The sequence below is a fragment of the Ambystoma mexicanum genome, chromosome 2q, assembly GCF_040938575.1.
Source record: "Ambystoma mexicanum isolate Mex_15411 chromosome 2q, UKY_AmexF1_1, whole genome shotgun sequence".
Lineage (NCBI taxonomy): Eukaryota > Metazoa > Chordata > Amphibia > Caudata > Ambystomatidae > Ambystoma > Ambystoma mexicanum.
Genome location: NC_090924.1, coordinates 306,682,941 through 306,710,795, shown reverse-complemented (window position 1 = coordinate 306,710,795; position 27,855 = coordinate 306,682,941). Strand labels below are relative to the sequence as shown.

Sequence of the window (27,855 nt, the reverse complement as noted above, 5' to 3'; positions counted from 1 at the left end):
AGTCACCCGCCACTATAACATTTCTTCCATCAATGCTGCTCATAAATTCCTCAAAAGGTTCGACCACAGAAGCTAGAAATTCCTCCAGTTTTGAGTTTGAGGGGTTCCAATATAGCTTTCACGCCCCCGGCTGGGGGGCGGACTACAGGTTTGATGGCCCACTAGGCCGAGCTCAGGCTGTTGGTGGTTAAATGCCATGTCTTCCCCCAAGCAGGGGCTTGATAGCTATTTGCACCTTGGGATTTACTAGGGTGCGGGTAGTTTTCTTCTTTTTTTTCTTTCGACGGGAGATTAGCTCAGCGCAAACCCATCTCCCATCAGAGAAAAAAAATGTCAAAAAATGGCCATGGAAAACACGTTTCAAAACGGCTGCCAATATCCGAAAAAAGGACCTAATACCTTTTCCTTTTTAATGACGGTGGCGAGACGGGAGGAGCATCGGGGACCGGAGTGCAACGGCTCTGGTCCTGCAGGTAAGCTGGCGTGGGGGGAAGGAGAATTGGGTGTTTCTAACGTGGGGAGGCAACAGAGAAAAAAAAGGAAAAGGAAACCAAAAAGGGCCACCCGGGGAAGGGCTTTGGGTGGCTGGAGCAACGAGCAGGGACTGTCCATTTTTGCCTGCTGTTCCAGGCACCTGATTAGCTGAGCGCCCTTCCCCGGATGTGAAAATACATTCACAAGCAAAATGGGATTTAACACAATACCCCCTTTTAAGATGATTTTTAATGCTAATAAATTGTAGGTTTTATCCGAGAGAACTTCATACTTTTTAAAATATTGCTTTAAATATCAATTATTAGACCTCCCTATGGGCGTCTCCCCAGGGTTGTTGCTAGTTGTTGAATTGTCACGTAACCATAAATGACGATTAGTGTACAATGCCATACTTCTGCAGTGACATAATACTTTGTTCATTAAAAGTTTTCTTAACGTCTTAATTACATAGGAAACTATTAAAACCCCTCGTGTTGTACACCAATAACGATACATTATCAGTAATCAACCTTTTGTTAAAGGCCCGTACCTCTGTCTCCCAATCTTTTAAAGTCTCCTAACAAACTGTGAGCAGTCAAGACCCATCATCCTGTTTCTTTGGGTGCAAAGCCTGGGAGGATTTATTAGCTGCACAGTACGCACCAGTGATGATCCTTCCTGACATCAAGGTTTCCCCTTGCCAACCTTTACTCGTGGGGTTTACAGGCAACTCAATTGACTCCTTTCTATAGACTGAGTCATCATAACAAGTTGAGATATCATAGCCCATCTGTCAAATAGATTCAACTTCATCTAGAGGCATTTTCACAATTATTTTTGAAGAAATGCTTAGTTGAACTACATCCGTTCTTACTTTGTCTATAAAGTATACCAACTCTATTATTTCTTTAAACGTTAGGCAATGGAGGCATGGGACTTCATATAACAATTTCAATTCATTCGAAAAATTCAGTACAACATCACGATTAAATTGTACAATGAGTTCTAGTAATAGTTTGTGTTGGATATCCTGTTTGGAAATGTCCCTATTTTCAGTATCAATAACCCTGTCCCTATAGCCAGCTGTCTGTAACACAGAATTAAAGAATTGATGACTAATATCCTCATCTACAGTTTGAGATTTTAATGTCTGTTTTTCCTTATTTAAACTTAATGGCCGCAATAACGGCTATATGAAGATGAAACTGTTTAAGATCAATTCCTTAACAAGTGATCAGTCCCTTCCGCAATCGTCTGACTCTTTTCGTTCTTTTCTCCTGGTTTTCAGTTCATTTTGACTTCAGAGGAAGGGTTGATGTTGAAATGAATTTTGCAAGCAAGTGCTGCCTCTTCGTTCAAGTGGAGATTGCATAAAATCTTCTTAGAGCTCTGTTTATTCCCTCTCGATTTCCAATTGTTTTTGGACTTCGTAGCAACCTTTTTCAGAGCCTGGTTTGTATTTGTTACTGTGTCAATTTAATTAATATAATTTGCTGTTTCTTCCTCATTGCATATTATAGCAGGAGGTACTGAGGTCTCGGATTGTGTTTTTTTAATGATTCTTCATTATTCCGAACAATCCAACAGTTTGAGCTCCTTAGGAAGGAATCCACAGACTCCAATTATATTTGTAATTCACTTAATTGCATAGTATGCAACCTTAGTTCTCTTATAATATTGTCATATAAGGAGACAAAGGAGCGCAACATCATATTAAGCGCTGAGATAGACAGTGCTGTCAGTTTGGCTTGTCCTTTAAATTTCGCAAAGTATATAATCCTTGGGGTGAAATTGACCTCCCTGATTACAACTAGTCCACATCAAGAATAGACTGATGTTCAATCAAAAAAGAGGGCATATCATTGAGATCAATGGTCAGATAGCACAGCGAGTAGAGCACTCACTTTGCCATTCGTGAAGAGCCGACGCAGGTTCGAAACACGGCAGGGCCAAAGTCAGACTTTTATCCTTCTGAGGTCGATAAATGAGCACCACACTGTGGGTAATAATAAGCCATACTCAGATGCCTGAGGATTAGTAGCGCTACATAAAATGAGAATTTTTATTATTATTATCTAGTGGACTGTGATGTCCTCGGCTTACGTTCTCATTCAAGTTTGAATTACTTGAACAAGACTTATTTTGATGTTCATTCGAGAGGTCTAGTTCTAAGATGCTTATATCATTCGTGAAGTTACTCTCTTCTTGTGGGGAGAGTCTGGAGGTTGTTACAGATGGGTAGAAATCAGAAATCTTGTTATGTTATATAGCTCATTTTGCTAATTTTGTGGAGCTTTAACTTGTTTTCATGTTAGCGGTGCCTTCAGCTACAGTATGAGAAAAAAGACTAGGAGCTTCATTGAAGTCCTCGGTTCCTTCTGGGTGTCTGGGGTGCTATGGCAGAGGATTGAGGCATAACTTGTTGGGTAGGGTCTACTGTGGACGGTGATGGGATAGCAGTAATGAGCATTTCCATCATCTTTTTGAGTGCTGTCAACCCTGTGCTGGTGACAGGGAACACCTCATCCGCCAATAATGGGTTGCATGAGTCGGAGGTAGACAGAGCTAATAAACAATCATCAGGTACCAAATTAGTCCTAAGATCATACATTTTGCCCCAGTTTTCTTGCCTCAATGTAAGGAATTCCCTGTTGAACTCCCAATATAGCACCTCCACCTGGTCCCAACTGCCCCTAAGAACGATAATTGAGTGCGCTCTGCACTGACAATACGATCTTGAAAACAAAAAATAATGCTGATAATTAGGCACTCCCACCAGCACTATCCAGTCACCAAAACAGTCTACATCTTACCAATCTGTGTCCCCCTTTCTCCGTCAACTGCAGACTGTGACTGCAATCACACTTGCCACACTTAGCAGATTAATACACAGTTTATCCTCGTACTCCACCACTGTCAAATATCCAGGCCCTACGAGCCATTGCTCGGAAATCCTGTATGGCCCAGAAATCGGCCAATAAGGTGATGCTGCATCATTTGCCCTGGTGTATGTGCACTGGAGACAGAGCACAGATGATGATGATACTCCGTGATGATACAGAGACAGAGCTCTCAGTATCATCACAGAGAGCGCTGATTAGAACACTGCCGCCAGTACAACTCTTCTCCTCACCTGGGCCTCACCTGATAGATACGGGCCGGGCCTCAAATCCCCCATCCACCTTCCCCCGCCCCTCTCGGGCTGCAATCTTCCCCAGGTCGCATGTGGCAGACAGGCCCAGCCTTTCACATTTGACGTCCCCCAACTGACACTCCATTACCTTGCCAGGCCACACCAGCCAGATGCAACCTGGCTGGTTTCTAAGCCCTGTCCGTCCCTCCTCATCTCGTTTTTATGTGGTTTCTGGGAACTAGCAACAACTTTTTTACACCCCCTTCTACTCCACAGAAACAGACATAATAGCTTTCTAGCCTTCGTCTTCGGACGTACAGGCAATCTACCTGGAGTTATGGGCCTGTAAACCTTGAGAAAAGGCCTCACTGCGCTAAGCCCTTTAACTCGGTCTTCAGGGTCCATAACTCTCAGGACGGCCCTCAGGCTAAGTCTATAAAGCTTAAGTAAAGACAGCACAAGGCCAAAACAGAATGAGGATTCTACACTATAAAACCATGAAAAATGCAGATGGGGAGAGGCCAAATGAAAGCAGCAAGTCTCAGGGGATATAAAAGAGTTTGGCTCAGTGTAGAGTATTTCTCTTTTTCTATGACACAGACTTCCAAACCTTAGGACCCACAATGATCAGCAAGCATTTACAGCACATCATGCTTGGAAACCCAGAACTTAGTGAGATATTCTAGCCTGAGCAAGTCTTCTGGGCTTTGCAATTCTGAATGAACACTGACCTAAAAACAAAGATAACTCTGCTAGTTGAATATGACCACCTGATACCGGCTTTACAAGTTCACAAGTAGCCAGGGCTGATTTCAAATACTGGGCAAATGCTTGAACAGGTAAATACATGGTATCTTGTGAGTGCCCGGGTTCTGCACTAGCTGCAGTTTCGTCATCAAGCACTTGCCGCTTTCATGTAGACTTTTCTGAGGCAAGAGGCTTGCACCCATTTGCTATGCCCAGTGCAGAGAGGACTGAATTAACCTTCAGAGCAAGTGTAAGTACTGCAACCTTGTTCTAAAGAAAGCATAAACCTCAGGTTTTAATAGCAGTCTAGCACAACAATAAGGTTACCTGCAGCAGGCATATTTGAACAGTCAAGCTGAATGCATTTAAACAAGGATGATTGTCGGGTCCAATAAACAATGCCAGTTGGTCCTCTGGCCAATCAAGTCTTGTCTGGGATCTGTAAGGGATCAAAGATCAGATCCTGACCTTTCTGCACCCTTCCAACACCAGCCTGAAACTTGCTCACTAAACTATTGATGAACCTGGCCTACAATAGAGTGAGACTCAGAGGTCATGTTTTGTCTTCCGATGATCTACTCGGGTGGTATAAATTACATGGTGAACAACAGAGTATACATTGGAGAAAAAAAACCTGAGTACTTCCACTGGACCAGATCCCATACATGACACAGGGGTGTGTGGGGACCTGCAATATCCAATTAAGTAGCAACTAGACAATCCACAGGAATCGCTGCCTCATCCTTTACTTTCAGATTCCTGGGTTGCTGCTGAGGATCCTAGTAACAATGAACTAAAAGGCCCAGTGTAAATTCAACATGGCGGGAATGGTCTAGCTGAACCCGTCCATGGCTGGGAAAGAGCCTCACCTGCACAGGTCGAGTAGTGCTTGCTCCATTTTAGTCTTGGAACCCCAAACTAGCTGATAGAAACCCATATTTTTGCCAGGGTTTCAGAGTGAGTCAGTTCTCAGGCCACCTCTCAAATACTACTCTGAAGGAGCTTGATAAAACCACAAACAATTATAAAGACACAGGGCCTCATTACGAGTATGGAGGCAGCCAAGCCCTTAAAAAGGGCATGGCTGCCACCATACCGGGTTCAAGGTCCGGGTTCCTTCAATGAGGTATTACCGGGCCATTGCAACCTTGGAGGACCCAGTAATTCCTCATTGAAAAAACCCATCCCCATTCCCATTTGAGCCCTCAGAGGGCTCAATGGGAATGGGGAGGGAGCTAATAACGGGCCCGTTAATAACGGGGCAGTTATTAGCTCCCTGGTCCCCTTGCGGGACCCGCTAAGGATGCCTGGTCTGACCGGACGTTCTGAGTGGGTCCCGCAAGGGGACCTTGTAATAGGGCATCCCGTAATGAACGGTGCCGGTCCCGTACCAGCACCGTTCATTACGGGAGCGCCTGGGTCGTAATGAGGCCCACAGAGCTGGATGGTAGCAATGAGATGGTTATAAATAAAAGCCAGGAAAAAATACACTACTCATGATTTCATAAAGAATTCTTTTCTTACTAATTATTGTTTGTATTACTTTTGAGGGGTGAGCGGACAAGCTTTTGTCGAGTAGAGCAAGGTGTTTCTAGTGTGGTTTATATCTCAGAAAAGCAATTGCAAAACCAATTTGGAAGATTATGTTTATTAGAAAAAAAAGAAGTAACATCATTGAAATAATGGGGTTTGCAATTGGTTTTGCAATGAAAGTTTTGTTTTTTAAAAATCTAGCCTCTGACAGTAATCGACTACAAAGGTTTCAGATGCATTTTCAGGGAACTCAATCACTTCAATGGCCCTGACTTTCTGGCGTGAAAAACAAACTGCCTGACAAAATGTGGTGGCAGGCTGAGGGTGAAGACCACTGAACCTGGGGTTCAGTGGAGATGTGGCGTATTACGAGATCTGTGCCTTGCACTGTCCCACCTCTGATCTCTTCCTTGTGTGCTGCTGCGCATGCTCACATGGGGCACTCTTACCCATCACTGTCAAGCACTATTGCCTTGTTTCCTTGTCGGGTAAAGACACCATTGCGTGGATTTCTTGGGGGCTCTCCCGATTCTAGTTAATGTGGGACCTCCAATAGGGTGTATGAAGTCTCTGTCGGCATGCACCATTTTGACCCGGGACTACAGTAGTGCCAGCTGCAGGGATGTTTAAAGTACAGCAAGTCTGTGAGGCACAGCCACCCAGCTTGACTTTGTGCCAGTGATTCCCCTACTTTGCTTTGGGAGCAGGAAATACTCCTGCAACCACCCCAGGTGGATGCCAGATGAGGTAGCCAGAAGGGTAGTGGAGGTTTTCTTTAGCCCACTCCAAAGACCAGAGCTTCAGTATTCTGTAGTGGAGACTGTGAGATGGAAATGTGTAAGCGATACATATGGTGGGAGGACCCTGTCATTTCTGGAACTTTCCAACTGGTTTAGCTGCTTTTCTTGTCAGTTTCAAAGGCCTCATCCAGGATGCAATTCTGAATGTGCCCTTGCAAGGTTTAAAATCTTGAAGGAGTCCAAAAGGCTCCATGTTTCTTGTGTGAGGAACCTCACAAAGGTGGCATGTGTGTATATGCATTCAATGGCAGCCTTTGTGTTGGAACATAGTAGTGCACATCCTGCAGCACCCTGGATGGGTATCTAATAGGTACCTGTGTGTTACATCAGTGCTAGCTGTCCCACGAGAATGAAAGGGATACAAATGTTTCCATGCATGGTCATGGCCTCTACCTGCCGTGGAGCGTGTGAGATGGGGTTTGCCAGAACCAGATATGGCCCAATGCTTGAAAAGTGTCTGAATTTCACTTTGATTCCACACCTTAGTGAAAGCTTCAGAAGACAGCAGGCAAAGTGTGACTGTGGCAGAAACCACTAATTGGGAGGGCAGAAAATATTTGAATGGCTGCAACCATACAGCTGGGACCTGAGGCACTCTCTCGCCTCCAGATTCTCTACTTAATTCAAGGGCCTGCACCTATACTTCATCAAATCTGGTGATGAGTCCTGAAGAAGCTGCATAAAGTTGACTCATCAAATCTATGACAGATTGTATCATATCCTTCGAAGACCACTTCTGATGGGAAAGGTCTGCCAATGTTTGCAAGTCGGATTTCTTCATTGACCAGAGGGGGCAGATCATTGTGCTCTCTTCGCTTGACCCACAAAACAAAAACAGCTCGAGGACCGTTTCCTTCCTGAGAGCCTTGCTACTAATCGCTACACGGTCTTATCACAAAGAGACAGAAGCATTGAACCCATGGGTTCAGCTAACCAGCAGAGCCTGCAGCCTCTGGTTACTAAAGGAGTAGAGAAACCAATTGGAATGGGTAGATTTGTGTGTCCTTTGGAGTCCTTGAGTGCCCCAGTCACTGAGCTGGCCCTGATGATGAAGGGGTGAATGCACTCACACAGCGACACCCAGTAACTAGCTGAGTCTGCAGATGCTGCTAACAAGCACATAATGTAATGCGCCTATACACGTGTGTGTCTCAAGGCGCAACAGGGCAACGAGAGAACGATCCTACTAGGCCTGTACATTCGGATCATGCAAGTGCAGGGATTTATAGCTCACTTGTTTTTTTTATAAATGTCTTTTTTTAGCGCCGATCCAGGATTCGAACCAGTGTTGGTCAGCGTGGTCTTGCTTCCTTGACCCGCGCATTACCACTGAGCAATCCTCCGTTCACTCCCTTCATGCCAATACTAGCCAGATTTGTAAAAACAATGTTTCCGTCCCTATTTCTCTTCTGGATGTCAGTCATTTGTTTATACTTTCTTCAATTTTCATGACTTCACTTTGTAGATAATCAGGAGAAAATATCCACCAAACAAAGAAGCACTTAAAGTGCTTAATAAATAGGAAATGCTCCTTCTTGGCATAAGTTAAACTCCTTGGTCCGCAATAAGACACAAGAGCCGCTGTTGAAGCTGTATTTCTGTGAGGTTTTAAGAGAACTCAACTTCAAAACTGCAATCACTGCATCACTCGGCCTGCAACATTGATTCCACCTATGGCTGTTCATGATATTAGAGGGCGGAAATCAGAATTTGCCTTTTTATCCCTCGAATGGCCCGCAAGGCGTCAAACCATTAAGTAGTCCCTCCCACATTCTCCCCGCTCTTTTCTGAGCTTGCTTAATGAAGATTTTGAAAACAATACTGGGACGGTTTTCTGTCATGGAGTTATTGCAACAATTGCTCACCTAACATGGAGGCACTTACTAAAAATCTGTTCCTCCCTCACCTTCCATGCCACTAAACTATTAATCTCTTCCCTTATCTTCTCTCGTCTTTTCTATTGTTCTTCCCTCCTATTTGGCCTCCGTGCCTCCCATCTTGCTCCCCTCAAATCCATCTAGCACTCGCCATCCGAACCCTCTGTCTTCTTGCTCCTCATGGCTCCATTTCCTCCTCGCTTTCTCATCTTGGCTGGCTTCCCTTTGACTCCCAACTTAAATTTCATTTCCTTTGTCTTGTTTTCAAAACTCTTCACAATCTCGCTCCACCCTACCTTTCATCTCACCTCACATTCTACACTCCCTCCCGCTCCCTCCGATCTGCTGATCCCTTCCTACTTACAGTACCCCCGTCCCCATGTGCCTCTTCTCGATTCTGTTCCTTTCAGCTCCTTGCCCCCCTACATTGGAACTCTCTACCTCTCTCTATCCGCTCCATCCCCACCTTCTCCTCTTTCCATGCCTCTTTGAAATCTCTTCTTCTCCATTTCCCACCCTGACAGCCCTCCTTACCTCCCTTTACTTCTCTCTAACCTCACCAACCTTTTCCCTACTTACCTCTCCCTACCCGCTCCATTTCGTCTTACGCTTCCTCCCATTCCCTAATAACTTCATTCTTATTCCCCTGTCATGTCTCCCACATCTCTCCCCCTTTCCTCCCCCTTCGCTCCTCGTTTATTGTCCAAGGTAAATTGCCCTACATACTGTTTTGTTGGCTTGTTTCATTTTTGTAATTTGCTTCAATTTTTCTTTTATTATATTCTGTGTATTATTGTTGTCATAATGTAAAGCGCTTTGGTATAAAGCGCTATATAAACGAAATAAATACAAATACAAATACAAATCAAAGAAAAATAGAAAGAATTCCTGTTAAGTGAACAGCTGGGGCAGACAACAGATGGTCAAACCTCCAAGGACACCTGGGCCAGTGCCCTTACCACCCCAACCCTGCTGCCTGGCAATTTTTGGGTCATGAGTAAGTCACCCGAGCTTGCCTTGTGGGAAAGCCTAGAGTGTATGTGATAAAAGTACCCCAGGAGACTTTGCATGTATCGAGTATTTCTACCTGCAGAAACATCATCCTTTTTCTGTATCATTTGATAAAGTATACCTCTTAATAATGGCTCGTTGTCGAACCTGTGTTATTCAATGTGATATTGCATAGCATTGTATTTATTTCCGCCCCACTTCCTTCACAAGAATATCCTTCGACTGCACGTCCACAGATTCCACTACACAAGCAAACGAAAGCTTGCAGGAATCCATTTGCCTGGGATGAGTAGGGCATTTTCACACAGCCTCAAGTCGGGGCAACGAGACAGGACCTCCAGATACAAAATGAGGGCTCTCATTTCCATGGGGAATGCCAGTGTGCAGATGGGGGAGCCCATACTCAATACTGTCCCTTTTTACAATATCAAGGATTGCTTGCGCTAACAATGGCAGACTTTTCCATTTGCACCAGATCTGCTACTTATGTCACATGGACACTCTATGGCAAGGAAGCCTTTATTGAAAGAGACAGGCTCTCCATCTACTCACACTGATCACAGTGAACCATAGCAGACATATAGCAGAATGGTTGATTGGGGGTGGTCAGTGTGCATTAACAACATGCATGGACTGCAATGTTGAGCATAGTATCCAGAAAGAAGGCAGCTAACTCCATTCTCAGCTCCGCATACGACTACTGAACCAATTCCATCCATACAATTACAGGGAATGCTTAATTTAGGATGCACTCTTTGGGGCACCATGCTTTAACAAGTGCTTTAGTGAATCAGAGCAATTGTAAAGCAGGGCCAGATTACCATGAGTGGCAGTGCTGCTGGTGAGATTTTACTGACAGTATTTTCCAGTTGAAAAACTGCTCAAAGCCAGTAGGGTTCACAGTACGACTACCAAGCTCCCTTGAAACCGATAGCAGGAGCCACACCAGTGATGTAAAAGGCTTAGTGCTTCCTAAGAGAGTTCCTAACAAAGATGGCTGAATGCTTTATCATTCATGGTGTTGTGGTTTATCGCGGCAACATGCTCATTCAACATACATGACAACAAGAGAAAATGCACCGACAGCTTCAAAAAGGAGGGTAACATGCAAGTAGCCTGGGTTAGCTAGCATCATCTCACATGGTATTGACATACATGTTCCAAAACAATCCATTATGGATTTCTCTGGGCTCGCCAAGCCCCATGCAAAGTCATCATTAAACACAAAGGGTTGGACAAATGTCTCATGGTTTTAAATCCACTCACCCCATTAACACTTTTAATAATACTGCTGTTCAGGAAGTAGGACAGCTGGCCCATTTCCTTGAAGGTCTGTAGGTTCCAAGTGGAAGGAGCACTGTGTCAGAAATGTAAAAGAAAGTTACAAATAAAAATGTTCTTTCATTTTGGATATTTCAAACTCACAGATTATTTTAGTTTTTCTGTAACAACAAAACAAACCACACATAGCCTCGCATAACTGCACATGATGGCTAGCAACCCAGAAACACACCTAAGCTCAGCAAACGGTGTAAACCGAATTGAAGCTGCCAACAGCACATCACAGCTCTCTTGCGCTTTTAATGCTCAGTCCTACTAACTTACCCTACTGAAGCCCGGGGGAGCCAGGGATTTCATGGGTAGGGCCGAGCCTAGGGGCCAGGCCTGGCTCTAGGAGCCCACCAGGGGCCGAGCCCATGAAATCCCTGGCTCCCCCAGAAAAAGGAAAATAATTAAACGCGGCCCTGGCAGGCCACCATCAGGGCCACATTTATTTATTTTTCATATATGGGCCTTTCTTCCCATTTTGCCCACGCAGGGCAGGCAAAATGGGAAGAAATGGTCAAATGTGGAAAAAAATAAATGGGCATTTCTTTAAGTGGAAAGAAATGCCCATTCATTTGTTTTCATATTTGACCATTTGTTTCCATTTTGCCTGCATGGCGCAAGCAAAATGGCAAGAAATGCTCTTTTTTATTCTGCATTGGGCAGCCATGGTGGGGCCCGTGGCAGGCCCTGGCATCCGGGGGTACCGGCCCGAAAGGAGGGTCGGGCTGGAGCCCCTGTTGGAGCCTGGGCCGGCCAGGGCCTTGCCAGGCTCGCCCACATTATACCCACCAGAGCGCAAGGGGACCACTCCAGTGATGATAGTGCGCAGTTTAAATATCCTTTAACATAACATAACATAAATAAACTGAAGAAAACCACATTATTCATTTCTTGGTAGTGTTCTTTATGATGAATTAGCCCTTTCTCCAAAAGATCCGCCATCTTAGATATATCTTCTCCACTGCCAGCTGCTTTCAGAAAACTTTCTGTCACCGGGGAGCACAATGTGTCTCTGTGTCAGTTCCGCTGAGCACTGGTGGATGCCCATGACGCAGGACGTGACGTCGGGGGCAGTATGTATGGAACCAGCAGAGCTCCATGACCTCAATTACGCCTTTTTCTCTAGCAGTTGGTAGTTGAGGGACGAAAGAACAACAAGATGTGAACAAGCTATCCGCTATGAGGGGACAGCTGGAAGTGTAATAAGAAATCTGTGGGAGTAAGGACCAATTCATCAGAAAGAATATTATTTAAGCAAAAAGCCTCGAGATGCAGGGACATTACTGAGTCAGGTTAAGCCCCGGTGCTCATAGTTACAGGGCAGAGCAAAGCGAGGGCCTTAACGAAGGCCCTGGGGCCTTACCTGACTCAGTAATGCCCCCATGTCTAGGGGCTTAATGCTATTAGTACCCTGGCCCGCAAGACCGGGGTGCTAAGAGTAAAATTTTTCTGTTCCGACACGCTCTGGCGTTTCGGAACAGAAAAAAAGAAAATTGTCAAAAAAATGGCCGCTGGGGAAGGGAAAACGGAGTCGGTTTTCCCTTTCCATGGCGGCCATCGGGAGCGGAAGCACTGGGGACAGAAGTGTTCCCAGCGTGTTCGCTCTCGAAAAAAGACCAAAAAGGTAAGTGGGGTTGGGAGGGCAGGGAGGGGATTGTTTGGATGGAGGTGTGGGGGGTGGAGGGAGGGAGGGACAAAACACTTATCTGAATCCACGGTGGGGGACGATGGCAGCCTCCAGCCGTGTGCTTGCTCGGGGCGGGGATTACTCCATTCCGAGCCTCCTCATTGGCTGAGGGGCTGCAACACACCCTCGCCGGGAACAAAGGGAAAGAAGGCCAGAGAGAGATTGCTGGTCGGGTAAAGCCCCGGCCAGGGCCAATCAGATTGCATCTTACAATCTGATTGTCCCTCGTCGGGTACTAATGAGAGAGAAGTAATTTGTTCTTCTAGTGGATTCCTTCCTACCACAAAGACTTCTTCCTAAATATACTCCCTAAGGAGTACAGAATCTAGAGAAGGGAGGAGAGCAAGGACAGGACCCCCATAACAGGAAACTCTGTAGCACCATTACTATAAAATGGCGTCTTAACCCAACAAGGTAACAAGGCAATAGTGCTTGGCAAATGTGTGCAAAGAAGCCCAAGTAGCCACATGACAAATGTCCAAAAAGGGGCAGCTGTCTGCAGGGCAGAGACAACTACCAGGCTTTTGGTGGAATGAGCCCTAAGCCCTCCAGGCACTTCTTTTACAGCCATATCTTAGCACTCTCAAATGCTGAGGATAATGCACCTAGACAGGGCTCCGTTAGCAACAGCCCTGTCTGCATGTGACCCAGCATAGCTAAAACAGAGCTGGTCATCCTTCCTTAGGTCCCTTGTCCGAGAGGCAAAGTAACTCATAGACCTCTTGAGGTCAAGACCGTGAAACCTCTGCACCATTTTGGATGGATGAGGTGGAGGGTTAAAAATAGGAAGATTAATCTTTTGTGAGATGGAAATCCAACATGTCCTTTGCGAGGAGAGTCAGTCTCACACTCAGAAACGCTTTTTCTCTAAGGAAGACAAAGAACAGAGGTTTGGAAGACACAGCATGAAGCCTGCTCCCAGGGCTGGACTGGCCCACCGGGACACCGGGACATCCCCCGGTAGGCCTCGAGGCATAGGGCCTCTTTAGGTCTTAGCGGAACTGCGGAAGGATACCTAAATAAACAAAAGAACATCCAGCCTGAGCCGGCCTGGGTGGCTTGCATGAAATTGGCTACACATTTCATTTCTTCCTAGGGTTGAGGATGGGCCGGCTTGTGCCTGCACATTTGAGGACAGAGCACCGCGCATGTCAGGTCTGCGGCCCTGGTTTGTGTTCACTCGAATTCATGTTGCATCACATGATGTGCTGCACACATTGCGCAGGGGCAGGGCTGCCCACAGCTGGCAGGCGGGAGACCTCATGTCTCAGTGCACTGCTCTGACTGAGATTGCTCTCTGAATCTGACAATGGCGACTGACATGGCGAGTGGAGCAGGGCAGTATTTTACTCAGGTTAGTGCATTATTAAATAGATAAATTGCTTGGTGCCGGTGGGCGGCAGTGTTGGAGCTCGAGCCTCGGAATGGCTGCAGACGGTGGAGAGGAGTGGGATTGTGATTGCTCAGTGCTGGTGGGCGGGGGTTTTAGGGCCTGGTTACCTACCCCGCTCAATCAGTCATTGGAAAGCACCCTGCAATTTAGGACCGCTCCACTCACTGTTGCTGTGCTTGTTAACAGCTTTTTTTTAAATCATCATCAAAGTGCTTGCCTTTTTCTTTAATAAGTATCTGTGCAGCGATCACTGGCATCCTGCATGTACAGTAACAGTATTTTCAGTATCCCACATGTCCTGGAAATCCCTGTCTCCCGTATGTCCCAATACTACTCCTGGGCTGGTATCTTGCATTTATTAATTGTAAATGCGTAAAGCGCTACATGCAGAGCAAACTGTTTCAAAGCGCAGAAGAAAAACTGAGCGGGGTAAACAAGGAGGCTGAGACATGAAGGCATGGGGGTAGGGGATTTACCTATGCTTTTCCAGCGATCCTTGTTGCATTCCAATAGTGGAGGACAGACACTTTAACAACAAGTATTTAACGATATGCTACATAACATATGATTAAATGCATTTAGCAAAGTTAGAGTTCATTGCAATTGTCACTGTGGTGGGAATGTCACAGTGCAAGGGCCTATGATAGATGAATGCTGTCATGAGATGGCGGATTGGTTGTTGGATATGGATCAGAACTTGGTGTGGTGGGGTGGGCAGTGCACGGGATGAGGGGGTGGGGTGTTGGTGAAAGACTGCAGGCCCTGTAGTTAGAAATCAAGGTTGATGAATTGGAGGAGAAGCAAGGCCTGAAAGACCTGTACAGCACTGAATCATATTTTCTTCTCTTACATTCAGAAGGCGATCACTGCACATTTTGGGGCCTAGTTGGGTAATAGTCCTACCTCCGCCGCAGAGATGATTTGGTTTGTCAGCCTGCATTAGTATCAGTGTTGCAGACCTGAGTGACCCAAATGGTTGGTTTGTTAGGCGTTGTGAGGAGGACAGACCGATAATTGTGCCAATTATTCAAATACGCTCCTGTCAGGATGATGCATAGAGTTTTGAAGGCCCCTTTCGGTGGGCACTGTAGTAGAGATATGAATACCCTTACATGGGAAAATTTCTTCAAACAATTACTTAACCCAGGTGCTCTGTGGACGTTTGCAGGTAGGCTGATGTAAATGCTGCTGCTGCATTAGGCCAGGCCAGGCCAAGCAGCAGAGTGCTCTCTGGCTCTGGCACCTCTGGCTAATCACAAATGTCAAGTAAGGGTTGATTTTTACTCATGATCTGTAGCTGATGATGGGTATTTGTGCATACATCTGGCCGCGGCACTCCCTGGACAGTGCATGTGCTGGTAATGCCCGGTGTCATGTGTGTGCTGCTAACAGTGCTCATGGCAACTCCATGCTCCAGGGTCCCAGTATTTTGCATGCGCCAGCACTTCCAGTCAGTAATCACGCTATCGTGCACACGCCAGTGCTGCCGCTCCTGGTATCCTGAATGCTCCAGCACTCCTGTATTGTGTAAGGCAAGGGGGGGACTCAAATATGTTGAAATTGCCTCTTGCAGCCATAACACATCTTCAGCTTGCCCTAATACAGGGACAGTGGATTCATGCCTACCATTTATGCAAATAGACATATTTAAATGATACTGTGCAAGAGAGTCCACTGAGGCTTTTGTACTTTGCTTGAATTTATCCTGGAAGCATGTTCTCTTCCGTCCTGCTGTTGGATTTTAGAAACACATGAGACACAAAATGCAGGGCAAACTTACCGTGAGCATATTCTCTATCTAATTGAGGATTAGACATGTGCCAATTTCCTATGTGCCATAAAGGGCACTTGCCCACTGACAGCTGCAGAAGTAATGGCAATACCATGGTTAGGCCTTTCAGGGCAGCACCGCCCAATGATACCTGCGCCCCCCATCCTGGGTTTTTTCCGCTTGGCGATGAACTGCGCATGCGGGACCTTTTACAAAACCCAAAGCACACACATGCATCAGAGACTGGAAATGTCCAGATTAACATGATAGACTGTTTTTACTTAATGGGGTCTTTCATAACGATGATACCTTCATGTAGCGCGCACTGAACACAAGACTCCAGAAGCTAAATGAGTTCATGCATGTATAGGAGCAGCAGTGCATTTATATATAAAAGACAAGGCTTCGGGGGCGGGTGGCTTCTCACTTGGACCATGCCCGTGCAGTGTGATCGAGCTTTTTATTGGGGCGTACACCTGCGCCTGTTGGTCATACAGGTTATCTGAATGGACTGGGTCCTTCTGTGTGCTCTAGCTCTGCTACTGACTGCTATGCCCACCCTACTCTACATCAGTATTTGACGTCGCAGTTGTCACGCAGTATGTGACTCTGGCATGCAGCAGACTTTTTTGTTACATGATGCTACTTTCACCAGCAAAGACAATATACCGAATTTCAAACAAGCAAGCAAGTATTGAGTCTTTGTCTTAGTATTGTGGGTATAGGCGGGTTGGAGAGGTTGCTGGGTGGAGGTGCAGAGTTGTATGTAATGTGAGCTGCTAAAGCAATTTCCATGGCAGGCGTAGGTATAGTACGTGCATTTCGTATGCATGGCACAGACTTATTCTGCATGGGCTGGCAGGGGCTACAGATCTCGGTCACTCTTGTTCAGAATTATGTTAAGTAATATGATTAATTCAAACACCCTATCCCTCCCTTTGCAAACCGAGCAGTGTATGTCAGCAGGGTCACTTTTAAAGGTTCACAGCCCAGTTCATCACTAACTTGGTCCTTATAAAGTGGCACAGCCCTGTGCATTACTCTCAGTGCCATGGGGCATAGTCGGCTCCAAGCACACAGCACGCAGGCTATCATTGAGGCTTTTCAGTGCGCAGCCTCACCCACAGTCCAATATTGTACCACCCACTTAGAGGAAAGGGCTTTGAAAGCGAACAAATGGTGATTTTCAGAAGGTCTCCAGCAGCGGCTCCTGGGAGCAGAAGGAATGTGCGAAATGCTCTGTAGGAAACGGACCTGTCTCATCTTCCTAGGCCGAACAGCTCTCTTGTAACTCGCAAACTTTTATTTCAGGTAAATCACAGAGAACTCCCCGACACATGAGCATTGCCTGCTGATAGGTGACATTGGGCACCATTTGCCCACGCGAGGGTCATTTTGAGAATATGGGGTTTTCGAGAGGCATTGGCTTGTGCTCCCCTTCAGTCCAGTGCAGGGTCGTCTCTTAAAAGGGCAAGGCAATCAGATCCTACATTGTGGGTTTACGAGAGCAGTGAGCTCTACCACATGGACAGTTATTAAAAATGAGGGCCTGCTGACATCTGTGGCGAAACCCATTCACCCACATTATGCTAATTCACAAAACAATGGTGCACCAATTCCACCAATTCACCTAACTTCAAAATAGTTGTTCGCTTGATTACGGGAGCAATGTGAACTGGCTCATCTACCCAAGCACTGCCTTCCAGGCATGGGTGGAGCCAGTCTCAAAGTTTGGAGAGAGTGTGAGGGGGCTGAATGACACGTTTGAAAGCTGATCATGCATGGAGCCATCCACCTATTGGGCTTTCGGCCCCGCCTCTGAGCCCAGGAGGCTGCATACCTATTTCATTCTCCTTTTGCCCATCAGATGCATCTTTCAACCCAATGCAGGGGCTGTTTAATTCCAAAGTGCCATGCTAATCACTGGAGGTGTAGGCCATCTGCAAGTTCAGGCAGTCCTTTGGCTTCATCATAGTTTTTTTTTTATCATGGCCCAGTCAGGCTTTTGTCCTCCGGCTCTGTATGTTTTCTGCTGCTGTCGCAAAGTTAATTATGTAAATCCATTCTCCCACGTGAGAAATTTGACACGCTCTTGCCATCGCAATCCTTTGCCATAGGAACTCCATATGGGCAGCACAACTAGTGCTACCATCTGCTTCAAAGTCGGAGGGCTTCAGCCCTCCCAAGCCAAGGCCTGGCGCCGCCCATGTCTCCAGACCTGGACCACGATGGGGACACCCACCCAAGCAGTAGGGGCATGTAGCTCTATAAGAAGCAATACCTTCATACGTTTAGGACACTACCTTCTCTACTTTGAGAGATCATGAACTTATTTAAAACATGCCTTTTTAAGCCATATATGTTTAACACATGCTTTAAATTCACTAATTTTGACTAATTGTATTCAACATTTTCTTGGGGGATACTCCTAATCCTGTCATAGATGGGTTGGGCTCACCCGCTGTGCTTGCTCGTTTGGCTAAATATGGGGCCACTTTGAAAAAATAATCCAGGGCCACTTTTGGTTCCCAGTCCGGCCCTGCCTGCTCCACTGGCCTTGCAGAAGAGATGATGACCAGGAAGACCATCTTAAAGGTGAGCAGCCTTAAAGAATTCCAGGGCTCAAACTGTGCCGCAATGAGAAATGTTACCCATGCAGGAACAATAACCTGGTGCAGTGAAAACTGGTTAGCTAATACCCACAAAAACTACATACCAGTAGAGATGGAAAAGAATGGGTCCAGTTCAGGTGTCGTGTCAGAGGCTGAAATAGCAGCCTGACACCGCTTCACAGTGACAATCTGAAGCACCTACTGGGGCAAGGAGAGGAGTAAAGAAATATCAGTAGAAGTCGTGCAGATTGAAGGCTCTAGACCCTCTCTCCTGACACCAAGATTTCAATTACACCGCCTGCAGGCATAGATGGACTTGGTGACAGGTCTCCTTACATAAATAAGTGTATCAAGGACATCCTCAGGCAGATCCCCCTTCTTATATCTGAGCTTCTCAGCAGCCAATGATGGAGGGTGCTGAGGCTCGGGTGGAGGACCCAGCTACTACAACTGGGAGAGCAGATCCACCCTCACCATGCGGCGTCACATTGTACAGACGGACATGCCCAGAGGTTCTGGTGACCATGTACTCTGGGCCCAGCATGGGGCAATCAAGATTCCGACTTCTGCAATCTCTTGAGAACTAGTGGAATTACAGGAATCGATGGGAACACATAGAGGAGAGTGATGTTCCACTCTACATTCAATGCGTCGATCTGAGCTTCACGTGGGGGAAATTCCCTGAAAGTTCCTGTTTACAAGGGGAGTGAAGAGGTCCATCGCCTGGGTCTCCCACAGGGAGAAGATCACATTCAGTGCTTCATAGAAGAGCTCTCACTGATGGAAGACTGACACCTGCCTGCTCAAGATGGGCAGCCGATTGAGAGATGTTGTTCTCCAGAACCACAGTTGCGTTGCTTCACTACACAGATGAAGCAACCTCATACCATCTCAGTCCTTTAGGTGATGCATGGGCATTGTGTTGTCTGTCTGAATCATGACACACAAGCCCTGAACAGAAGGAAGATGGATAATCAGTGCTAACCTGATTGGTTCTATGTTGAAATACTGAATTTAAAATAACACGGCCGAAAAATACAGATTTTTTTAAATCGAATTTTCAAAATGCCTTTTCTGTTTTTGCACCTTTTCTATTTCAAATGCAGGGGGGAGATCCACTGCAGTCCCCACCACATTCCCTCTCCCTTAATGTATTCCCTTAATCAAGCCACCAGCTATTTTATGTAAAAAAAAAGGGTCAAAAGTATTTGTTTTTAGAGAATACCACCTGATCACCGGCAATTCTAGCAGTCTGATGTGTTCCATTGCCTTGGCAGGGGATCAGAGCCCACTCAGAATCAGATCATCAGGGGAAGAACCCCAACATTTCACTGAGGTCTCTGTGATAACTGTCAAGTGAGGCCATGTTTGCCAAAAGGCTTTACCCTTACCTCATTGTACAATATGGCTGACTACAGGAGGTCCTGTCAAACTTTGTTCGAGAACTGCAACAGACCTGTCATGTCACCCTCAAACCAAGACTACTGACAGCAATCCAGCCTCTGGAGCAACCTCATGCGCAACAGAGGTTTGAGCTCCACAAAGGTGAGGGATGCCATAAGGCCCAAAAGCTACAGAAAGACCAAAGCTGGCACTTGACTCTGTGTATTGAAGACTTTGGGAGGAAAGACCCAGCCGAAATCTTGTCCAGAACCACCCTTATTAATGGGAGCAACTCAGAAAATGTGACATGGGGCTTCCTGAAGTTCAGGTCGCCCAATGGCATCATGGCGTTAATGAGGAAGACTGCTCAGGTAGGGGAGGAAGCCATGAGGTGGAGAGCTAGAAAAGAACGGTCTTGAGTGCTCTTCTAAAGCCAAGGTGATTGGGGATTTTCCTCATTGCAGGAGGAAGGTTGTTCCAAAGTTTAGCAGCTGCTATGGAAAACGCCCTACTACCGACCCTCACATGGTTGAATCTTGGAACAGCAAGAAGATTCGCAGTGGAAGAGCGTAAATCCCGTTCGGGGAGATGGCGGGAGAATTTAGTCTGCAGGAACTCAGCCCCTTGACCATGAATAGCCCGATGGACTATACACAGGGCCTTGAAATGTTCACGTTAGCCAACTGGGAGCCAATGAAGTTGGCGAAGCACTGGGGAGATGTGAGCTCCATATGAGGTGCCCGTGGTTAGCCTGGCCGCCAGATTCTGAATATGCTGTAGCCGCTGTATTAAGCTAATCGGCTGCGATAGGTACAGAGAGTTACAATAATCCAAGCGGCAGAGAACTAACGCTGTGACTACCGGAGGGTGCATGGGTTCAGGTATCATGGGCAAAACCTTCTTCAGAACCCTGATCTGATAATGAGCGGCTTGACACACAGCCGTCACTTGGTTAGACATGGAAAGGGAAGCAGAGAGAATAACACCCAGGTGTTTTACTCTGCTTACTGGGCTCGGAAGAGGACCCAGGGAAGTGGGCCAGAAAGCAGTGGTCCAAAGTGAGGGATCAGGGGGACAACCCACCACCAGTACCTTGGACTTGTCACCATTGAGCTTGAGCCAGTTCTGATCCATCCAATCACTGACGGCCCTCAAACAGTCACAACGACACCTCAACTCGATCTTGATCTAACCGGATCAAGATTTGAGTGTCGTCGGCATAAGAGTAACAGTTGAGGCCGTGGGCACGGATGAGGGAGACCAGCGCCCAGATGTAGATGTTATACAGGATCGGGGAAAGTGAGGGAACCTGCAGGACACCACAGGTGAGAGGACAGGACGAAGAAAGGAAAGGGGGCATGGCAAGAGTTTGTGTGTGGTCTGATAGAAAAGAAGTGAACCAAGCAAGGACTTGGCCGGATATTCCGATCTGAGCCAGGCGTGACAGCAGGATGGGGTGGTCGACCGTGTCAAATGCGGCTGACAGATCTAACAGGATCAGAGTATCAACCCACCTGTGTAGCAGATAACGGGTGTGATGCAGGTGGGCTGACCCCAGATCTGGGATTGGGTTTGAATGAGCCAGTCATCCATGTAGGAAAAGATGTGAATCTTCTCCTTCCTGAGACGTGCAGCCACCACAGCCAACAGTTTGTTAAAGACCCTTGGCGCTGACCCTTGCGGCTGAGGAATGGTCAAAGGGAAGGAGCATGAATTGGTAAAGGGTGTTCCCAACCACAAACCTCAGGTACTGCGTGTTCTTTGGATGGACCTGCATGTGGAATTAGATACCTTGGAGGTCCAGGGACACCAGCCAGTCCTGTGGTTCGAGGGGCAGGGGAATCTGAGCCATGGTGACCATCTTGAATAAGTCCAAGGAGCAATTTCAGCAGATCCATGGTGTGTCTCAGACCTTCAGGACCAAAACATAAAGGGAGCACCAGCCCTTACACCTCTCTGATGTGGGACACAACATGTAAGATCCAGGCATTGAAAGTGGCGTACTAGCACTTTCAAATGTGCAGGGACAGCCCCCATACCTACCCCCACAGGAGTGAAGAGGACAAAGTCCAAATTAAAGTGGCTGTGGACATAGGAATACTGAGGCAATGTGGAAGTAGCAGCTCCACCATGTTGGGCATCTCTGCCAAAACCCTGATACCGTTGCAGCAGAAGTGATAATATCCAGGTTTGCCAGAGGGTGCTGGCCTCTACAATGGTGAGAAACGGAAGTGTGGGACATAAAGGAACTGCCCCTAGTAGTGGAGGCAACAGGCTGTTGGGCACCTAAACCAAAAGACTTAGACGTGTCCTTGGAGGCCTTGAACATCTACAAGGACACATCTGCTTTTGCCCCCAAAAAGTTATCAATGTCAAATGACATGTCCACAAGCTTTGGCTGGACATCTGGAGAGAAACCAGAGGAATGGTGGTGCAGGATAGACCCTTTGCTCATATTACGAGCCCCACCTTTGGCCATATCCAGGCCAGACTGCATTATTGGTCGGGTAGCCTCCTTGCAGTCTTCCACCAAAAAGGCAAATCCATCTCTGTTACTGCATGAGCAGATGTTCATCAGCCTTGAAGACCACACTCCATAGAAACAAATACCTTGCATCCCATCGCTTCAAGTTGTTTTACTTTCCCGGTCCGTCGTGGAACCCAACCCTGCAGTGGATGCCTGAAACACTACGTTTTCCAAAGTCGGGAGTGTGGATAACCAACTTGGATCCATTGGGGCAGGGCAATGCTTCTTGTCACGGTCCCGTCCACAGGGTTAGAGGCATGCTGAAGCTTTGACAGGGACAGAAACAGCTGTTTTAAAAGGGAGCAGCATCTTCCTTGGGTCCCTGATCAAGGATGTCAGTGAGATCAAACTGGAACACAGGCTGCGTCAATGCAATCAAGCTTAGAGTATGTACACCTTTGGCAATAGTCTTCTGGATAGACCAATGAAGTTTACCAAAAGCCAAAGCTTGCATAGAATCGAAGTCAGGTGATGTGTACAAACTACAGACAGGTGATGTCTACAAACTACAGACAACTCTTCATTTTGGCCATAGAACTCCTCTGTGAAGTCGTCAATCACTCCAGATTTCAAAAGCTCCAGTACAGTGGGGACAGGATATTTCTTTTAGTCATAGATCTTGCTCATTTTTAAAATGTACAATATTGTGTTCTAGAAACCAGAGCTGAGTACAGCAAGGTGTCAAGCTAAGAAGTTTGGCGTCAGGGCACTGAGGCTCGTAGACAGAGCTGCAAGGCGCTCTAGGATAGCAGCCTCCACTATCTTAGCTGCTAGCAAGCTTGTGGTTGCAGTCGAAAGAGGTGCCGTTATCGGCTTCAACAAGGCATCATTAGCCACCTGAATACCTCCCACTGCTCTGAAACAGAGGAGCTGGAGAGGAACTGTACCTTTGATGGCGATTCCTTGTAGAGTCATTATCATCCATGAAGTCGGAAGCACAGCTCCTCTTTCTGCTGCTTTGATGGACCGCTGGGAGAGGAATCGCTTGGGGTGCTTTTCCTTATTTTGTGTCCTTTCAGTGTCCATCTCGAGAATGTGAAGTAACCTCTTTAGTGTCATGATATGATAAGTCATTTATAACGCACCTGTACACAAGTGTTTCTTAGGCCTTTTGGAGAACATTTCCAAATCCAAAGACCTTGACTGGGTATATTTCCGAGCATTGTGGAGTAAAGTGTAGACTACAAAAATACAAGGATTAAGAAGCAGATAACCCGCTAACCAAAACCTCACATTTCTGCACACTTAAATCACACAAAAACCAACACAACCACTTCTCTCACAGCAAACTGCACACACTTCACCACAGGGCAACAACAAACAATCAACACATAGATAGCAACAACAGCACGCAAGGACTCGCTTGAATCCGATATTCACACCCAAGCTAAGCACACTGTGAAAACAGAACTGAAGATGCCAACAGGACACAACCTTCTCACTTTCCTACGCCCTCTCCACCCCACAAACCCACCCCCACCTCTTTGTTTGCAGATCCGCCTGAGCGCCTGGAGACCAACTCAATTGGTGACGGTGCGCTATATAAATACCTTTTTTTTTTGTGTTTAATTGTATTACAATTTTTACAAAAACGTTCTCTTATTTGCGTGTTTAAGGGAAAAGTAAAGGTTTCCTCTGACTTGCTTGTATCCTCCGATACGCTTCTCGTATGTCCTTTTTTTTTTAATCTTTAAAATTGTCAGTTTTCTATTCGTTCCCAGTTGACTTTTCTTCCAATTCCAAGCTTTCAAGGAACTTAGCTGTTGCCATGGTCATTAACATTAAGGACATACAAATCACATTCCAAAAGAGGTCACTGGTAAGGGTGAAGTCGGTATTGGGTAGCCCCCACTAAAGTTGAGTGGCGTGACTTACATACAGTCTGAGGTATGTCTCTTCTGAATCAGAAAACCAGACGGGGTAATTAAGTAAATTAGAAATCCTTAATAAATATCTTAAAAGTTAAGAAAGAATCAATGTGAACAGTGCAGGGGTTACATCCACGTCCGGGTGAAAAAGGTGGAGAAATGGAACCACGTGATGAGTCAGTGAAATCAGACATGCACATATGTACACCAAGATGAGTTCTCCCAATGGAACAATCTGTTGCACTTGCATTTGCAATTGCATTTTGGTTTGGTGAGCAAGCACCTGCAAGCACCAGAGGCATCTTGGTACCGCACAGGAATCCCCAGGTGAACTCACCCGTACGAGGTACTGCCACTGCTGAGCACGGAGCGCATGGCACTCTGCTGGTCATCACTGAGCTGTGGACACTGCTTTAGGTTCTGGATGATCTGAGGATCTGATTTGGTGATCACCGACGGATCCAACAGGCACACCAGATTTCCCAGGCTGCCTATGGTGTCCTTGGGGACGGCGCCATTGGTCACCTGGGTGTGGATGATAGTGGGCACACAATAAGACACGTATGCAAAATTGAAACCAAAAGGAAAGAAAAAATACTAAATATGCATAATGAATAGACCACAGTTACACAAGATATGAAAGGAAGGTGTATGAAAAACGTATTTGGCTTTTACTGTTTACAGCTGGTCTTGTGGGCGACTCCTTAATATTCCTTTTTGATATTGAACCCCTTAATTCAGAATTTCGAAAATTATACTTTACACATGATGTCACAGTTCCTCGGAGTTGTCGGTATAAAGCCTATACCGTGAAATTGTATTAAATCAAGAAATAACTCTGTGACTCTGCGCCAATTTCTTTCAAAAAGTAATCTGATTTTTATTGAATCAAAAAATGTTGATCAAATTTGTTGGACTACAACAAGTCACCATGTCTAAAAGAGGTGGGGACAGACTAAGAGCATTACGGCAAGCAGAAGCCAGACTTATTTGTCACTTTCACTCTACAGCAACAGGCCTAAACAAAGACACTGAAATGGTGTCGTTTCTATGAGTGTGCAATATGCATATAGTTCTAACAAGATGTTGGTGAAAATGATGTAATATGATGAATGTACTTGTTCAATTGGAAAGTTAACAATTTCAGCACTGTATACAAATCATGTGATGGTTATTGCACTAAAAAACGTATATTTGTTGATATGACTATGATGTCACGTGTATAATTACTCAAACAACATTTTTAGTGGAGCAGTAGAATGGGGAATGTATATTCGAATATACGTTACTTAGCCAACTTTACAGGTTGTAATATTGATGTTTATATAGTAGTTGAATGCATGAGTGACCATAGTCAATATCTCAGAAATACTAGGTAGTTTCAGTAAACAATATACATTTCACTTCTCTCAATTGGAAGTAGATTAAATATATTCAATTATATGCAATTGACAGAGAAGGAGCATGGGATTAAACCCAATATAATTCTGAACCAGCGCAACACTATCAGTGGATATTTCATGTACCTAAGGTTAAGTCATTACTTGTTTGAATATACAATAGAGACAGCTCCAACTGATTAATATCATACAATCATTGTCAATAATTTTGTATTTTTTCTCTGTTTTTCTCTTTTTCTCCAATTCATTTATTTATTATTTTTGGTTTTTACATTGTATAATTGATGGTATCAAATCATTCTTGTTTCTGTTTGTTTGGTTCCCTGTGTACCTACTTTTTCCCTCCCTTGTGCTATATATAATCTATTTGCATAAATGCCTGTTTTGTCTTATGACCCATACATTCCTCCCCGTTAGCAATCCTTAATCTCTGTCTGTAAATTGGTATCTTGAACATAATTTGGGGGGAACTATTATTGGGGGAATGTTGTGATTATACACAAATCTGTTTGTATTTGAATTTTTTTTAAATTAACTATCCAATAATATATTATGTTATGTATATTAGTAGAATACACCTGAGTAGCCCAGATTTGAGAAAGGCTCTATTGAGCCGAAACACGTGTCATACAGGGCGATTTGGATTTTTTGACTTTATGTGTTTGACCCTATAGAGGGCGTATTGAGGAAACAAAAACATTTTTTGATTCAATAAAAATCAGATTACTTTTTGAAAGAAATTGGCGCAGAGTCACGGAGTTATTTCTTGATTTAATGAAAGGAAGGTGGTTTTCATCATGGCTACCCGTGGATCCCCGCTAGCAAGAATAGGCAACTGTCATGCTAGAGATTTACTGACACCAAAGTGTTCTCTTCTTGCTAAATGATGGGGTTCATATTCCCTCCACTCTCACCTCCCATTTTACCACCACCCTTTCACCTCCCTTCCACAGACCACTCTTCCATTAGCCTGGCACCCCAGCCCATTCGTTCCCTTTACATTTCACATTGCCATCATTCATGACTACCAAGTGTTTGACCCTCACATGATGACTGGATATTGTGCAACAGTTTTAACACAGTAATGGGGATTCCCCTGAATTGATTTTGGGATGTTGAATGCGCTAAACTCTACTGCAGAGGTCGAAGTGATTGGTAACTACTGGGAACTCAGTCCCACCACGTTGACCTTTTAATGTAGCTTTGTTTATACTTCCCCTTCCTTTTGCAACCTCGTTTTACAATTCCATAAACCATTCTTTTTGTAATGAAAGCATACCTCTTCATTTTATCACCCTATGACAATTACAACTAAGCTGAAATCTGTCACCTCTGGAGCCCTGTACGGCATCTAAACCTGGATAGACTCCAGTTGCTTTCATCATAGCCCAGGGAAGATAGAGGAGGTCCTGCAAATACTGGATATACTCTAGGTGCTTTCATCATAGCCCGGGGAAGATAGAGGAGGCCCTACAAATACTGGATAGACTCTAATTGCTTTCATCATAGCCTGGGGAAGATAGAGTTGGTCCTGCTAATACTGGATAGACTCTAGTTGCTTTCATCATAGCCCAGGAAGATAGAGGAGGTCCTGCTAATACTGGATAGACTCTAGTTGCTTTCATCATAACCCGGGGAAGATAGAGGAAGTCCTGCTAATACTGGATAGACTCTAGTTGCTTTCATCATATCTCAGGGAAGATAGAGGAGGTCCTGCTAATACTAAGAAGTATTCTCTCCTCACACCCCATCACCCCCAGATTTTAGGAAAACATGTGACATTATCTCAGATGAAATGCTTAAACATTATAGTGGATAAAGGTCCCTCACAAGGGATGCTATTTTAAGATCAGATGGCTACGTGGGATTTGACCCTTCGTGCCAACGGAGACGAGCGCAGTTGTAGTAGGAGCCTTAAAGACTAGTAGCTCAGACTATTGTAATGCACTCCTGGGGTGGCGGGGGGGGGGGGCACGCCAATACAACATATTAGCCGATTCCAGGTGGCTCAAAGGTAATTGGTTTCTGGATGTAGAAAAGGTTATAATGCTCAAGCCGCTTGCAGGGACCTGCTCTGGCTTCCAGTTGAGGAAAGATTTCAGCTTAAAATTCTTTGCATCATCTTCAAATGCCATCATGGGGCTGCTGCTGCTAACCTTAAGGATATTATTACATGGTGTATTCCAGGACGGAACCGTTGGTCTATGGAGTATCGCCAACTATTTATCCCTAGGACTATCTGTCAGACCAAAGGGTATTTTATTTTACTGTTGAAGGTGCGGAGGTGGTTCGAGAGCAGCGCACTGCTGC

General features: G+C 45.6%; 1 protein-coding gene across 4 annotated transcripts in view; it reads right to left on the bottom strand.

Annotated features, from left to right (window-relative positions):
• Positions 1-27,855, bottom strand: part of LOC138569359 (uncharacterized) — a 1,262,132-nt gene that overhangs the window by 636,577 nt on the left and 597,700 nt on the right. For all 4 annotated transcript variants that reach the window (XM_069647272.1, XM_069647275.1, XM_069647274.1 and 1 more), the window contains 2 exons: positions 24,483-24,670; positions 10,842-10,932 (listed from right to left, as the gene is read on the bottom strand). In XM_069647272.1, coding sequence (XP_069503373.1) covers positions 10,842-10,932; positions 24,483-24,670 — 279 coding nt within the window. The remainder of the gene's footprint in view (positions 1-10,841; positions 10,933-24,482; positions 24,671-27,855) is intronic.